This window comes from Rhinoderma darwinii, chromosome 2, assembly GCF_050947455.1.
Source record: "Rhinoderma darwinii isolate aRhiDar2 chromosome 2, aRhiDar2.hap1, whole genome shotgun sequence".
Classification (NCBI taxonomy): domain Eukaryota; kingdom Metazoa; phylum Chordata; class Amphibia; order Anura; family Rhinodermatidae; genus Rhinoderma; species Rhinoderma darwinii.
The window spans coordinates 409,668,498-409,684,662 of record NC_134688.1 but is presented as its reverse complement, the minus strand read 5'-3'; the positions used below and the strand labels follow the sequence as shown (position 1 = coordinate 409,684,662).

Sequence of the window (16,165 nt, the reverse complement as noted above, 5' to 3'; positions counted from 1 at the left end):
AGTCTCCATCTAGACCAGGACTTATTCATTGTTTTCTTGGAGGAACAACAGAAGAGTTCTAAGTAAAGATGCTACAGAGTTGCTATCTCATGGAAAATATAAGGATTTACTATAACCGATATGTCAGGAGAGCCAACGTCTTTAAATCCAATGATGTCGTCTCTGATTGTAGACATTCTCTTAGCTTTTCTTCTCCATTTCGCCTACACCGCCATGAGGACTTCTCCTACTGACTAAAGAGTTTTTTGCCCAAATATCTTTGGTCGCTTGCTTCTGCAGCCTTCACTAGTCTCTATAGCAACACAAATAAATTCAGACCCCAGACTAGGACCCTCAATAAGTCAGACCCCAGACTAGATCCCCAAATTTAAAAGGGTTGTCCACTACTGGACAACTGATGAACTATCCACCGGATAGGTCATCGGTACATGATCTGTGGAGGTCTGACACCTAGACCCCGCACCGTTAAGTCGCTCCGGCTGCCTCCGAGCACCGGACGTACATGCCGGAAGCAGTTGGCTGCGGCCACTGAATAGCGGCGAGCTGCTGTACTGCAGCTCTGCTCCTATTTAAGTGAATAGGAGCAGAGCTGCAGTTCTGCGGCACGGCCGCTATGCTATGTACGGAGCCAATTGCTTCCGGCTCCATATATCGCATAATGGGCCATAACATCCGATGCACGGAGATAACAAGAACAGCTTAACGGTGCTGGGTCCTTGTGTCGGACCCACACCGATGATATACTGATGACCTACCCGTTGGATAGGTCATCGGTTGTTCAGTAGTGGACAACCCATTTTAATTCAGGCCCCAGATCCCTCCATATCTTTACCCTCTTTGCTCCCAGGTTCCTCTTCCCATACAGGAGCTGCTGCGCACACAGTCCTAGCACTGGTGGTGTCCGGACCCAGTGCAGCAGCTTCCAGAGCTGAAGAGTAGCCCGGGAGCGAAGAAAGTAAGTATTATCGTCTGTTATCCATTGGATAAATGACAGTGGTCTTGGGACATTGAATTGCGTCATCGCTACGCTAAATCCACCCCTGATACAAGATCAATACAAAGATTTGGCTCATAATTTATACTGCTACTGTATTCTGCTGCATTGTTTCTGTCCGAAATTCTGTCCGGAAAAAACACGGCAATTCCGCAGGGTATGGACGAGCCCTAAGACACAAAAGAAAATGGACATATTTGGTATTCCCTGAACTGTAATGATCTCTACAATAAATTTCTAACACTACTTAAAATGATTGGTGAATAGAATAAAAACTAAAGTGAACTCATTTTTTGTCTACAATTTCCCCATCGTCTAAATTCATCAAAGTTAAGCGCTAAAATGTGTGTACCAAATATGGGGCCCTAGCAAAGTTAAAAAACAAGGCCTTCTACAGCCGTGTCAGAGTAAAAATGTTTTAAAAAAATATCTGGGAAGACAAAACTAAAAAAAAATGATTTGGGTCCTAAAGGCCCAAATTGTCCGGGTCCTGTAGAGGTTAATTTAGTACATTTGCCGCCTTTGCTCTATTTCTCTAATAGATAGTATCAAGTCTTTGCATCCTGCAGCCATATCAGGGGTTTAAATAAGTATACGCTTATATACAGCTACTATTCATGGTCAATATGAGCTGTATAATATTCTGACTTTGTACTTTAGTGGTTGTGATAGAGGTTCTAAAAATGTTTAGAAGGGGAGGTAGACTTTCAGATTGGTTGGGTCACTTTCCATCAGTTCTAAGTTAATTTTCCGTACAGGCAAGAAAAAAATAAATAACTGTACCCACATTTAAAAAATCCCCTTATCTTCCTTCATATATCCAGGCATTGAGGTTGCAGCTTTCTTAGCAGATAAAGCAAGTTCTGTGTCTGTGATAGGAAAATCTGATGTCCCATTCCAGGTTGTGTTGGGAACACAGGTCGGAGAAGTTGCCATGAAGGTAAATATAATTTAGACTGCATGTTCTCATCATCATGCTTTTGCAAAATAAAGAGCGTAAAAAAAATGTATTTACTTTGTTTTAGGCTCTGTTTACTTCTGCAACAGATACCACCTGCAGCCAACAAACCCTGTTGAAATATAATGGGGTCTGTCTGGTTCCGCTTTGGTTTTCTTCATTTGAATGGGAAGAATGGCGCTATTCTTCCTGTCAAAAATGAGTCGTCTTTGGAAAAATATTTTTTTCTTTAGTGGGGGAAGGTTTAAATACAACCCATCTATGAACAAGGGAACACATGTGTTCAGTAGGTCTTCTAAAGCTAAAGAGACACAGAAGCAGATTTATTATTATTGTCTTAAACTTAGCTTAAAACTAGACCAGGTAGACAGAAGACGCGCCAAATTTATCACAGTGGTGCATGCTGTATGGTAAATTTGACACATATTACTAGACCGATTTCTCTTCCTTTTTGTGTTAAAATTTTGGTGCAAATTTGATGCATTTAAGCCATGCCTCTTCCTGCTAAGCCATGCTCCCTTTTCTAGACACTATTCTCATGTCATGTACATTCTTTTTTTTTTTTTTAGTAAATTGTGACAGAATTTTGGCAACATTTTTACTAAGCTAATCAGGTAAAAATAAAATAACAGCAGGTGCTCTACTACTATAGATGAATATGTAAAGGATACATGTGACTAAGACTTTCATTTAATCTGTATTCCACCGGGCAGACTTTATTTTTTATTTTTTTATTTAATTTTCTTTTGTTCTCCAGGAACAACCACATTTTGTCTATTCTCATCTTAAATTTGTGTATGTCCTTCAGATTCCTTTCTGTAAACCTGCCCGTATATACGTTGTGCATACCTGCCAACAACCTCTGTCATACTGTACATACAGATTTTACTGGCCCTATGACTTATTTCTTTTTCCTCCACCGTAACATTACTAATCTCACCCGGAAAGATCACTGACTCCACCTCAAGATTGGTCAGGATTCCAGGCATTGGATAATGTAGCGGCCTGAATCATTACTTTGTGTAGAACAAAGAAGATATAACAATTGTAGAATCATAGCCATGTAGCCTGTTCAGTAATCATGTTAAAATGACATTACAAAATTACTGTTATAATAGCGTTTCCCGCTTAAAAAAAAAAAGTGCGTGTGTGTGTCCCCGAATTTTTCCCAAACTAACAAAGAAAACTCAATTTAGTAGTTTCTTAGTGATATCTGTTTCTGTGGGAGCCAACAAAGCTTCCACAGAATATGTCTCCCAGCTCTCCTATAGTCCTGAATAGCAAATATGCCTAGATATGAAGTGATACAGTAGCAGAGATATACCACTATATAATTATCACTGTATAACTAGGCAATCAGGAGATTGGGAAAGCTGGGTGCTGTGGGAACTGAATAGAATTTAACAACCTCACAGAAAAGGACATCTCATACATGCCTCCCAACCGTCCTGGATTTAGCGGGACAGTCCCGGATTCCGGACGCTGTCTCGGGCGGCCGGGGGTATGCCCCGCTGTCAAATGTATCTGTAGGACGCAGATACAGTTGAACCCAATTCTGAAGGAACAGGGAACCATCAGCACCCTGCTTCAGAATTAGTTCAGAGTGGAGGAGCAGAGGGAGCGGCTCCGCTCGTTGAGGACTCCCCGGGCACAGCGCTACTTTAAGGGACATATATGGACAGTGACGTCAGTGGCTACTCCTTGAGCGGAATCCCGGTTGCTGACTCTGGCTGGGGATTCCACTCCAGGACGAGCCACTGACGTCAATGTCCATTGTCCATATATGGACAGTGACCTCATGGGTTTCCTCTAGGAGCAGAATCCCTGGCCAGATCATCGGCAATGTGGGTTCCGCTTAAGGAGTAACCACTGACGTCACTGTCCATATATAGGGGCACAGTGCTACTCTGCGAGGGGAGGAGCTCCCTCTGCTCCTCCGTTCTGAACTAATTCTGAAGCAGGGAGCTGATGGTTCCTTGCTTCAGAATTCGTGGCTACTCTTTGAGCGGGATCCCCATTGCCGATCTGGCCGGGGATTCCACTCTAGAGGAAACCTCTGAGGTCACTGTCCATATATGGATATTGACGTCAGGGGCTCCTCCTGGAGCGGAATCCCTGGCCAGAGTTGGCAATAGGGATTCCGCTCAAGGAGTAGCCACTGATGTCACTGTCCATATATTGACAGTGACGCCAAAGCTTCCCTCTAGGAGCGGAATCTCCGGCCTATGCTCTAGCTGGGGATTCCGCTCCTAGAGGGAGTCCCAATGGCGCTATCTACAGGGGGGCTGTGTGGCACTACGTGGGAGGGGGGCTGTGTGGCACGATCTAGAGAGGGCGCTATCTTCAAGTGGGGTGTGGCACTATCTACATGGACACTGTGGCACTATATAGGGGCACTATCTACAGGGGACACTGTGGCGCTATATACATGCATGGGCACTATCTACATGGGCACTGTCACTATCTACAAGGGCACTGGCACTAGGGGCAGCTAAAGGGGCATTATACTGTATGATGCATCTATGGGGAATTATGCTGTATGGGGGAATTTGTTTTGGTATTATACTGCATCTGTGTTGGCTTTATCCTGTTTGGGGGCATTATACTGCATGGTGGCCGCTAGAGGTCGTTATACTGTGTGGGGGCAGCTATTTGGTGTTCTACTGTGTGGGAGGCACTATGGGAGCATGATACTGTGTAGGCTGAACCGGGTGTGTATGGGAGGGGATTGGGTGGGGTTAGAGGCATGACTTTAAAGGAGATAAAAATTGCCGCTGTGTGCCGCATCGGTTGTCCCTCTTTGTGATACTTGAAAGTTGGGAGGTATGTCTCATAGACAGGGCCGCCATCAGGAATTTCAGGGCCCCATACAGCTACATTTTCTGGGCCCCCCTAGCGTGGCACCGCCTGTTAACGGTACTCCGTCCAGCACTATATCATGCTACCCAGGGCCGCCATCAGGGGGGTATTAGGGGTACTGATGTGAGGGGCCCGGCAACTGCCGCGACTTGCCTTTGGTAGAAAAAAAACAGGCCCCTGCAATGGGGCTCGTTTTTTTCACCAAAGGAATGTCGTGAGCTGCGGTGCCCCCCCTCTCGTCATGGGGGCCGTCAAACACCGCCCGCGTGACCGATCGCGCGCATCCGCAAGCGCGCACCCGCGACCGCCCGCGCATGCGTCCACCAGCGCGCACCAGCGACCGCACGTACCTGTGACCGCCCGCGCACCCGCGACCGCCTGGAACCGTGCACCGAATTTTGAGGCAGATTTTGACCTGCCCACACTATCTTGCCGCGTTTTTTGCCCGCGGCGATTGAGGACAGCAGACAAAAAAATGCAGCGAAAAATGCATTTTCTGCCTCCCATTGATTTCGATGGGAGGTCAGAGGCAGAACCGCGGCAAGAAAGGACGTGCTGCTTTTTCTTTTTTCCACGACTGGCTCCCATTGATTTCAGATTAAATCAATGGGAGGCGGTTTTGGAAGTTGTTTGGTGCTGATTCTGACGCAGTGTCCGAGTCAATATCAAGGCCCAAAAACTCTGTGAACTGGGCCTTATTGTTAGGGCTTATTCAGACGAACGTGTAATACATCCGTGCAACGTGCGTGATTTTCACGCGCCTCGCACGGACCTATGTTACTCTATGCAGGGGCCCGTTTTTTCCTACCAAAAGAATGTCGCGGCAGTTGCCGGGCCCCCCTTTCAATTAGGTTTGGCCGGGCCCCTCACACCAGTACCCCTAATACCCCCCTGATGGCGGCCCTGCTCATAGACTCACTGTACATAATATTTCCTTTCTTGTTAGGAGAAAATGCTATATAAAGGTTTTTATACATTCATTGTTAAGTATAACCTTACAATGGTACTACTAACTTTTATGGTAGGTTAGTTCAGATGCCACAGAAGTGTATAAACACTGGGAATACAATTATACAAAAAAAAAAAAATCTGGGCCTCCAGTCCCTATTCTTGACAATAGACACTTTCTTGGCCATCTGTCTACCAAGAACAGGGACTCCATGTTTAGGGAATTGGTGGGGTCTCAATGATCAGACTACCACTGGTCTCATTGACATGCCATAAAAGCCTCTCTATATATATAGCTATATATATAGCTGTGGAGCAATAGCAGGCTTTGCTGTCTCTATCTCCCATAGAGTTGTACAGAGTGGAAGCGCACCTGTTTGGCCTCTGTTCTATATAACTTCTCCTCGATACGTCCTGATGAGGAGGGATGGGGATAAGGGTCCCCAATTCTGGTGATCGATGGCGTTGCAGTGGTTAGAACCGTATAGATCTAACATTTATCGCTTATCCCGTGAACTGGTAATAAGCGACATTGCTTGAAAAAAAACTTGTAAGTATATAGAATGAACTTCCACATCACTAATCTTCGATGGTAACCGTGGAGTCATCTGAAAGGTGATCAGAGATGACTTTCCTTTATTCCTGGGAACAATAGCTGTTTCTTACTGTAATTGTCCCCTGGTTAAGAATGAAGGTTTGTATATTACTTGAAATAATGGCACATGACATGCTGTAAAAATCAGGTCACATTCAAGGGTGTCTTCCTTTATTCTGCTGCTATTTGATCTGTCCTCCTCACCCAATGTTACAAGCTGTTCTCATCTGCGCTTGTGGTTTGTCAGATATGTTCAGTAATAAACAGTGGACGAGGACTGATCTGTTACATTTCTGAGCTGAAAAAGAGAGAGAACTTGGCGAATAGCAGGAAATCCAGGGAGTCGCCCTCATATTTGACATGCATGAGAATTCTGCTTTTAATTAAATCAACATTTGACATGATCTTGAGTACATTAAAGGGAAAGTGCCTCCCAAAATTAAAAATACAGCATCTGAATAGATTGGGATGTGCAGTGTATAAGATTGCAAGAGTCTTTCAGAATAAATACCTTTTTATTAAAGGGATTGTCTGCTTTGGAAAAGCCCTTTTAGATAAGCCCTATAAGGATATATGGAGTGAATAAATGAGGGGGTCCCCCACACCCCTCATTGTTAGCCACAGCTGAGAACTTCTTTAAAGAGTGGCTTTTGCATGGAAAACTGCTGGTGTCCTAATATTATTGAGCAGTTTCCATACTTTCCAGGGACTAGTTCAAAGGGGTAATTTTAAGCGAACATTCCTTAGGGTATGTTCACACGCACTAATTACGGACGTAATTCGGGCGTTTTTGCCCCAAATTACGTCCGAAAATAGCGCCTCAATAGCGCTGACAAACATCTGCCCATTGAAAGCAATGGGCAGACGTTTGTCTGTTCAAACGAGGCGTATATTTACGTGCCGCTGTCAAATGATGGCGCGTAAATAGACGCCCGCGTCAGAAGTGACCTGTCACTTCTTTGGCCGTAATTGGAGCTGTTATTCATTGACTCCAATGAATAGCAGCGCCAATTACGTCCGTAATGGACGCGGCGTTCAAGCGCCTGCACATGCCGTTACGGCTGAAATTACGGGGATGTTTTCAGGCGGAAACATCCCCGTAATTTCAGCCGTTACGGACGCTGTCGTGTGAACATACCCTCAAAGGTAAATAGCAATTTCTTTACATTCTTGAACTTTAAAGAGATTTTCCTGTTTTAGGTACATAAAGTTTACCTATCCGTTTTTTTAAATCTAAATGGATGCAAAATTCGGTGTTTATTAATTTCATAATATATTTTTACAAGTGTCAAAGCTCTGGTTTTTTTCTGTTAAAGAGCTCCAAATCCTCTACTTCCCCTCGCACAGCTATAGAGTTAAATGATAATATTCAGACTATCCTCAGCCACGACTATGGGACGCTTACTGTATAAATGGACTTGCACATCTACTATTGAACTCAAAATTAAGCTGTTTGCAGAAAGCTCCTAAGCTCCCCCCAGTGGTGGCTCCAGGCAGCCAGAATATTTATAATGGACAGTCTTTTTTTACATCCAGAAAACTATTACCTAATGCTCAGTCTACATCTGTTTGCAGTGCTATTCTTCCTGTCAATACAGCGGAAACCGCGACAGAAACCGATGAAACTTCCTATTAGGGGTGCTGGTGGAACCCGTCGTATGACTTATATGGCACAACGTCGTGGTTTCTCTTATAAACAGAAGCCACAACGCAGATGTAAACATGGCTTAATACTTTGCTGACAGTTTGCTACAATTGTATTCATTCTAAGCGCAAATGTCTCTCCTGTTCTGATGGTTTGCTGCAATATTTCAGTGTAGGTAAAATGTATTCCCGAAAGCTCAGAGAACTGCTGAATGTTCCCTCTAAAATAGCTGACCGCATTTAGTTTACATACAGAGCCAATGATATGTTCATTTTTTTTTTAAATGTAAAAATAACAAATGTTCCACCTCTGTGGGGTGATAGTGTAAAAGACCACGCCAGCTAATCGTTGGCTGCAGCAGTTACACTCCATCCTTAGTGTCTTTACGGCTGTGGCGAGTGATTGTTTGCAGTGGTCACCAGACAAGTCGTCATTATGGAATGAAGGAGGACACAAGTAGTGGCGGTGGACTAGAGAGGAATCGGTTAGTTGGGTATATTGGAATTTTTGTTACTCTTTTACAATGCACAGTTATTAAAAGTATAACTTATTGTGTTCAGGGCCGGCGTTAGGGGGGGCAAACTGGGCAATTGCCCAGGGGCCCCATCCTCTCAGGGCCCCCTGCCCGCGGCTGTTATGGGGCCTGCGCCGTCCGGCCCATAACATTTATGGGCTGGGCAGCATGGGCCCCCTCCTGTCCGGTGGTGTTGCTAGCACCGGAGAAGGCTCCGGTTCTAGCGACAGCCAAATTCATTTGTATCGGTGTCCTCAGGAAGCAAATACAAATGAATATAATAGGCTGCAGGCGACCTCATGCCTGCAGCCTATAAGGTGCTGGGAAGAATCCCTGCGCAGGCTGGCGTGATGACGTAACTGCATCAAGCTGGTCTGCGCATGCGTCCTGCCCGGAGGTTGTGCATCGCTCCGTCCATTGTGGGAACGGGTCAAGGTAAGTACAATTTTTTTAGGTGACTGTCTGGCAATAGACGGGAGAAATCGCTGTGTAGCACTATATACAAAGTGGGTTAATCGCTGTTTAACACTATATACAAAGGGGGGATAGCTGTGTAGCACTATATACAAGGGGGATAGCTGTGTAGCACTGTACAAAGGGGGAATCGCTGTTTTTCACTATATACAAGGGGGGGGGGATAGCTATGTAGCACTATATACAAAGGGGGGCGCTGTGTAGCACTATACAAGGGGGGAGCTGTGTAGCACTATACAAGGGGGGAGCTGTGTAGCACTATATACAAGGGGGGATCGCTGTATAGCACTATATACAAGGGGGGGGGGTGTGTAGCACTATATACAAGGGGGGGGGGTGTGTAGCACTATATACAAGGGGGGGCGGTGTGTAGCACTATATACAAGGGGTGGCGGTGTGTAGCACTATATACAAGGGGGGGCGGTGTGTAGCACTATATACAAGGGTGGGCGGTGTGTAGCACTATATACAAGGGGGGCGGTGTGTAGCACTATATACATGGGTGGCGCTGTGTATCACTACAGACAAGGGTGGCACTGTGTAGCACTATAGACAAGGGGGCGTTGTGTAGCACTATATACAAGGGGGCGCTGAGTAGCACTATATACAAGGTGGGCGCGGTGTAGCACTATATACAAGGCACTACATAGAAGGGAGGGGGCTTTGTGGCACTATCTACTAATGGGGGTTGTGTGGCACTATATAAATATATATAATATATGGAGGACTGTGTATAGTGCCAAAGGGGGCACGGTTACTGATGGGGCACTTTTATTGTGTCGAACACTTAGGGATCATTATTAGCATCTGGGGCACTGTGTATTATGAGTTTGTCTAGAGCAGGGGTCTCAAGCACGCGGGCCGCATGCGGCCCCTTGGGCTGTCATCTGCGGCCCACGGGACACAGAGCCGCTAGTATATGCTCTGCTCCGAGACTCTGGAATTCCCTGACATCGCTGTCCACACATGAACAGCGATGTCTGGGGCTTCCCTAGAGCCAGAGTCCCGTGCAGAGCGCTAGCATAAACTGCTCCGGGACTCTGTGGAATTCCCTGACATTTCTGCCCATATATGGACAGTGTGTCAGTGTCTTCCCCAGAGCGGAGTCCCGGGCAGAGCGCTAGTATCGGCTCTGCTCCGGGACTCTGTCGAATTCCCTGACATCGCTGTCCATATATGGACAGTGTGTCAGGGTCTTCCCCAGAGAGGAGTCCCTGGCAGAGCGATGGAAAAGGCTCTGCTCCGGGACTTTGTCGAATTCCCTGACATCGCTGTCCATATATGGACAGTGTGTCAAAGTCTTCCCCAGAGCGGAGTCCCGGGCAGAGCGCTAGTATAGGCTCTGCTCTGGAACTCTGTGGAATTCCCTGACATTACTGTCCATACATCGACAATGATGTCAGGGGCTTCCCCAGAGCAGGAGTCCCAGTGATGTCAGGAGCACAGCTGGAGTCCCAGGAAGAGCCTACTAGCGCTCTGCCCGGGACACTAGCTCTGGGGTTGCCCCTGACATCTCTGTCCATATATGGACAGTGATGTCAGGAGCAGAGCTGGAATCCCAGGCAGAGTGCTAGAAGCGGCTGTGCTCCGGGACTCCAGCTCTGGGCAAGTCCTGGACATCACTGTGGCAGCATCTGCCGAGGGCACTGTGGCAGCATCTGCCGAGGGCACTGTGGCAGCATCTGCCGAGGGCACTGTGGCAGCATCTGCCGAGGGCACTGTGGCAGCATCTACGGAGGGCACTGTGGCTGCATCTACGGAGGGCACTGTGGCTGCATCTACGGAGGGCACTGTGGCTGCATCTACGGAGGGCACTGTGGCTGCATCTACGGAGGGCACTGTGGCTGCATCTACGGAGGGCACTGTGGCTGCATCTACGGAGGGCACTGTGGCTGCATCTACGGAGGGCACTGTGGCTGCATCTACAGAGGGCACTGTGGCTGCATCTACAGAGGGCACTGTGGCAGCATGTACAAAGGACACTGCCATTATCTAGGGGTGTGTTGCATTATCTACAGAGGGCACTGTGGCAGCATCCACAGAGGACTCTGCGGCAGCATCCACAGAGGGCACTGCAGCAGCATCCACTGAGGGCACTGTGTCACTATCTAAAAAGGGGCTGCCCAATCTTGACGTGTGTCTGCCAAACGTTGCTAACTGAGCCGCCGGACTGCATTTAGCGACACTTAAACTGAAAAACTGGATTGTTGAAATAAGCACGTGGAGACATATCTCAAATTTTAAACCTAGCGGTATTATTATAGTAATGTAGTATTATTATTATAGTAATATAGTGTTATAGTAGATCAAATAACTAATTGATTAACAATAATTTTGTATTGTATCAAATTTGAAAGTAATGCGGCTTGACCACTTCACATTTTTTCTATATGCGGCCCACTTACCCGGCCAAGTTTGAGACCCCTGGTCTAGAGGATGGGGTATAGGTGTGGTGGGTGCTTGAAAAGCGAGAGACCAACATGTCTGTGTGTCAAATTCTGCAGAGACGAGTCATGTCTGGAATAAGTCGTCACAGTCGTCTGGGCCGGATGGAGAAAAAAAGGGAAAGTGAACGACTCTAATCAGAGAAAACATAATCTGTTAATCACTGGATATAAATGTGCTGTAATCACTTATATGGTCTACAGAGCTCCTGTGTATAACTGGCATCTACCACTATATGGCCACTAAATGGTGGTAATATTGGTCTTTGTATAGTGGTTTTTATTCAGTCACTATGTGGTTATGGTGTGGAGGTATTAATCAGTAACAGTATTGGGGTATTCAGTCACTGTAGTTATGGTGTGGTGGTATTATTCAGTAACAGTGTGGGGGTATTATTCAGTCACCATGTGGTTATGGTGTGGAGGCATTATTCATTAACCTTATGGGGTAATATTTCATCTGGTATAGTGGTAGAATTTAATAACTGTATATAGATAATTGTTTTGTGTGAGAGGGGGAACATATGCTTTGAGTCTTGCAACACTCCTGGATGCACTAGAAGTCAGTGATGCAGTTCTCTGCACATCCTCTTCTGAATTGACTGGATTATTGATATAGTAAGACTGTGTTCACATCTGCGTCAAGGTTCCATTGACGGGTTCTGTCAGACCTTTCCGTCAGGGGAACCCGTGAACGCAGATCAAACGGAAACCATGCTTCCGTTTGCATTACCATTGATTTCAATGGTAACGTTTCCGTTGCAAATGGTTTCCGTAAGTTTTCCGTGTCTTGGATGGAATCAATAGCGCAGTCGACTGCGCTATTGTTTCCACCAAAATAACAGAAACCTTATGTAACAGAGACAAACGGAAACCATTTGCAACGGAAACGTTACCATTGAAATCAATGGTAATGCAAACAGAAGCTATGGTTTCCCTGATGGAAAGGTCTGACAGAAGCCATCAATGGAACCCCGACGCAGATGTGAACAGTCCCTAATTTAGCATTTGGGCCCCACTTTTAACCTTACCCAGGGCCACACTTTGTCTGAAACCGGCCCTGATTGTGTTACGTGGAACATGCTACATTTCATTTGTCATAACCTGTTAGTTTTTTTTTCTTTTATAGATGCTGAAAAAGCATGGAGTGAATTTCTACATGAGGACAGAGGCCAGAGAGATCCGAGGAAGCAATGGGCAGGTCTGAATTACTCTTTTAGACGTAGACGATATATTTAATTTACCGTCCTCCCAATTAGCTCAGCAGTGTAAACCATTGTATATAGAGGGGTAGTTGACATGGCCGGACTCACAATTATGTGTGTGCAGTTTTATCCTTTCTAAACATAAATACATAAGTGATTACAAGAGGTCCACTGCGGCTAGCACACTTTTGTAGACCTCTCAATGTGCCACCCACATTCAGACAAAGTCCTGGTGGAACATATTGATACATGCCGCCAGCACTTCTGCTCTAGTGCTAGAGAATTAGTAAGGAACAAATGTTTATTTAGCCGACAGGCATTTCTCCTGACCTCCCCATAAACATGTACACTTGGCCCAGCCGAGTGTGCATGTTAAATTAATAAGGGAGAGGGAGACAAACGGCTGCCAGACGCTTCTGAATTTCAACATGCTTAAACCTCACCCCCTACCCATGAAATCTGTCTTTGAGGATCGGTTTTAGAGGCACCTTTACACATTAGATTGTCGGCAGATACAGCTCAACACAGGTAGGATCCACCAATTATCTAAGGTGTATGGTTAACTTTAGTCAACCACTCCCCAACCTGAAATGGCTGTGAGTGGTCCAAGAGGTATTTTCTGTTGTTGTTAGTGACAAATGACCACAATGTGTGTTCATGTGTATTGAACTGTCGCACTGCGTGAATTGTGCTTTAAACATTTAATATGTTACTATACTGGCGTTTGTTTTGGGCACAGGGTCAGGCTAGGAGACTGATGAGGCAACCTCCTGAAATTATCACTGGAAGGACAGTGACTGTGGTGGCTTCCTTGCCATTTCACGGCAAGGTCTGTCACTTCAACAGGGACCGTTGCCGGAGGAACCCTCAGTGACTTATTGTGCGACTGCATAGGTGTTGCACCATAACGTGTTGGGGGAGGTGTTGTAGCCAAAATATGAGGCTAGTTGGCGCCAAAAGGTTGGTTGGGTGTGAACCCATGTAAGTGTGTGCCAACTGTGTCCAGTGAGAAGCCTCCCGGTTGATGCAGGGTCTAGAGAGAGTCTGACAGAGAGGAGTCCGGACTAAGGAGGACTGGAACTGCTGATTCATTGCTTGAGGGAGAAACCGGTGCGGTGGTAGCAAATCGCTATCTCCTATAAGCTTTGCTCCTGTGCGGATGAGACATGGGGTCCATACGAGGCCAATAGAGGCGTGACAGGAGGACACCTGAGACAGATTGCACTTAGGGTATGTTCACACGCACTGTTTTCAGACGTAATTCAGGTGTTTTACGCCTCGAATTACGCCTGAAAAAACTGATCCATTACGCCTACAAACATCTGCCCACTGCTTTCAATGGGTTTTACGATGTTCTGTTCCCACGGAGTGTAATTTTACGTGTCGCTGTCAAAAGACGGCGCGAAAAAAGACGCTCGCGTCAAATAAGTACATGTCACTTCTTGGGATGTTTTTGGAGCCGTTTTTCATTGACTCCATTGAAAATCAGCTCCAATAATGTCCGTAAAATACGCCGCGAGAAACGCGAGTAGTTACGAAAACTTCTGAAAATCAGGAGCTGTTTTCAGGCGAAAACAGCTCCGTAATTTCAGCCGTATTTTGCTACTGCATTTGAACATACCCTTAACCCCTTCGCGCTCAGCGACGTAATAATCCGTCGCGCTAACTGTATCGTTAGCGCTCAGCGACGGATTATTACGTCGCGGGGATAACGGCCATTTCGGCCGTCCTCCCGACACATGCAGGAGCTGTGACAGCTGCTGTCTCGTACAGCAGCTGTCACAGCTCCTACAGCGGGGACCGATCGCTGTGTCCCCGCTGATTAACCCCTTAAAAGCCGTGTTCAATAGTGATCACGGCTTTTTAGGGGTTAAGCTACAATCGCCAGCCTGCTACGCGATAGCGGCTGGCGATGGTGGCTATGGCAACCGGACACCAAACAATGGCGTCCGGCTCTGCCATCGACGGAAGCCTAGTGGGTCCTGACAACGTCAGGACCCACTAAGCTTGCTGTCAGTGAGTAGCTGACAGTTCTAATACACTGCACTACGCATGTAGTGCAGTGTATTAGAATAGCGATCAGGGCCTCCTGCCCTCAAGTCCCCTAATGGGACAAAGTAATAAAGTTAAAAAAAAGTTAAAAAAAGATGTGTAAAAATAAGAAAATAAAAGTTTTAAAAGTATTAAAAGTAAAAATCCCCCCTTTTCCCTTATCAGTCCTTTATTATTAATAAAAATATATAAACAAACAAATAAACTATACATAATTGGTATCGCCGCGTCCGTAACGGCCTGAACTACAAAATTATTTCGTTATTTATCCCGCGCGGTGAACGCCGTAAAAGAAAATAATAATAAACCGTACCACAATAACAATTGTTTGGTCACTTCACCTCCCAAAAAATGGAATAAAAAGAGATCAAAAAGTCGCATGTCCCTAAAAATGGTACTGTTCGAAACTACAGTTCGTTACGCAAAAAATAAGTCCTCGCACGGCTTTATTGATGGAAAAATAAAACCGTTCTGGCTCTTAGAATAAGGTAACACAAAAAGTGAATGATTGTTTACAAAACGTATTTTATTGTGTAAACGCCATAAGACATAAAAAAAACTATAAACATCTGGTATCGCCGTAATCGTATCGCCCCGCAGAATAAAGTGAATATGTCATTTATAGCGCACGGTGAACGCTGTAAAAAAAATAGATTAAAAAAACAATAGTAGGATTGCTGTTTTTTAGTCACCACGCCACCTAAAAATAGAATAAAAACTGATCAAAAAGCCGCATGCACCCCAAGAAAACTACAATGGATTCCTCAAGGGGTCTAGTTTTCAAAATGGGGTCACTTTTGGGGGGTTTCCAATGTTTTGGCACCACAAGACCTCTTCAAACCGGACATGGTGCCTAATAAAAAGGATGCCTCAAAATCCACTAGGCGCTCCTTTGCTTCGGAGGCCGGCGCTTCAGTCCATTACTGCACTAGGGCCACATGTGGGATATTTCTCAAAACTGCAGAATCTGGGCGATACGTATTAAGTTGCGTTTCTCTGGTAAAACCTTTTGTGTTATAAAAAAAAATGGTATAAAGAGGATTTTCTGACAAAATTTTTTTTTTTATTTCACCTCTACTTTGCTCTAAATTCCTGTGAAACACCTAAAGGGTTCATAAACTTTCTAAATGCTGTTGTGAATACTTTGAGGGGTCTAGTTTCTAAAATGGGGTGTTTGATAGGGGTTTCTAATATATAGGTCCATCAAAGCAACTTCAAAACTGAACTGTAACCTAAAAAAAAATAAAAAATCAGGCAATACTTGGCTTCTTACATCATACTGATAATGAGCCGTGCCCACCCCGAGATGACCCCAGTTTTGACCGTTTGTATAAACGGAGACCCCTATTAGACCGTTTCAGTGCCCGGTTTTCCCAAGCATACACCCCCAAGAAGTGTATTTCTATTGATGAGTCCTTGGTGGATTTTAAAGGGAGGGTTCAATTCCGCGAGTACCTGCCGGGTAAGAGGGCAAGGT

The 16,165-nt window shown here is 45.5% G+C and overlaps 1 protein-coding gene across 3 annotated transcripts in view; it reads left to right on the top strand.

Moving 5' to 3' along the window:
• The window catches only part of LOC142743420 (apoptosis-inducing factor 3-like), a 119,672-nt gene that overhangs the window by 80,413 nt on the left and 23,094 nt on the right, over nt 1-16,165 (top strand). For all 3 annotated transcript variants that reach the window (XM_075854175.1, XM_075854173.1, XM_075854174.1), the window contains exons 11-12: nt 1,819-1,934; nt 12,561-12,632. In XM_075854175.1, coding sequence (XP_075710290.1) covers nt 1,819-1,934; nt 12,561-12,632 — 188 coding nt within the window. The remainder of the gene's footprint in view (nt 1-1,818; nt 1,935-12,560; nt 12,633-16,165) is intronic.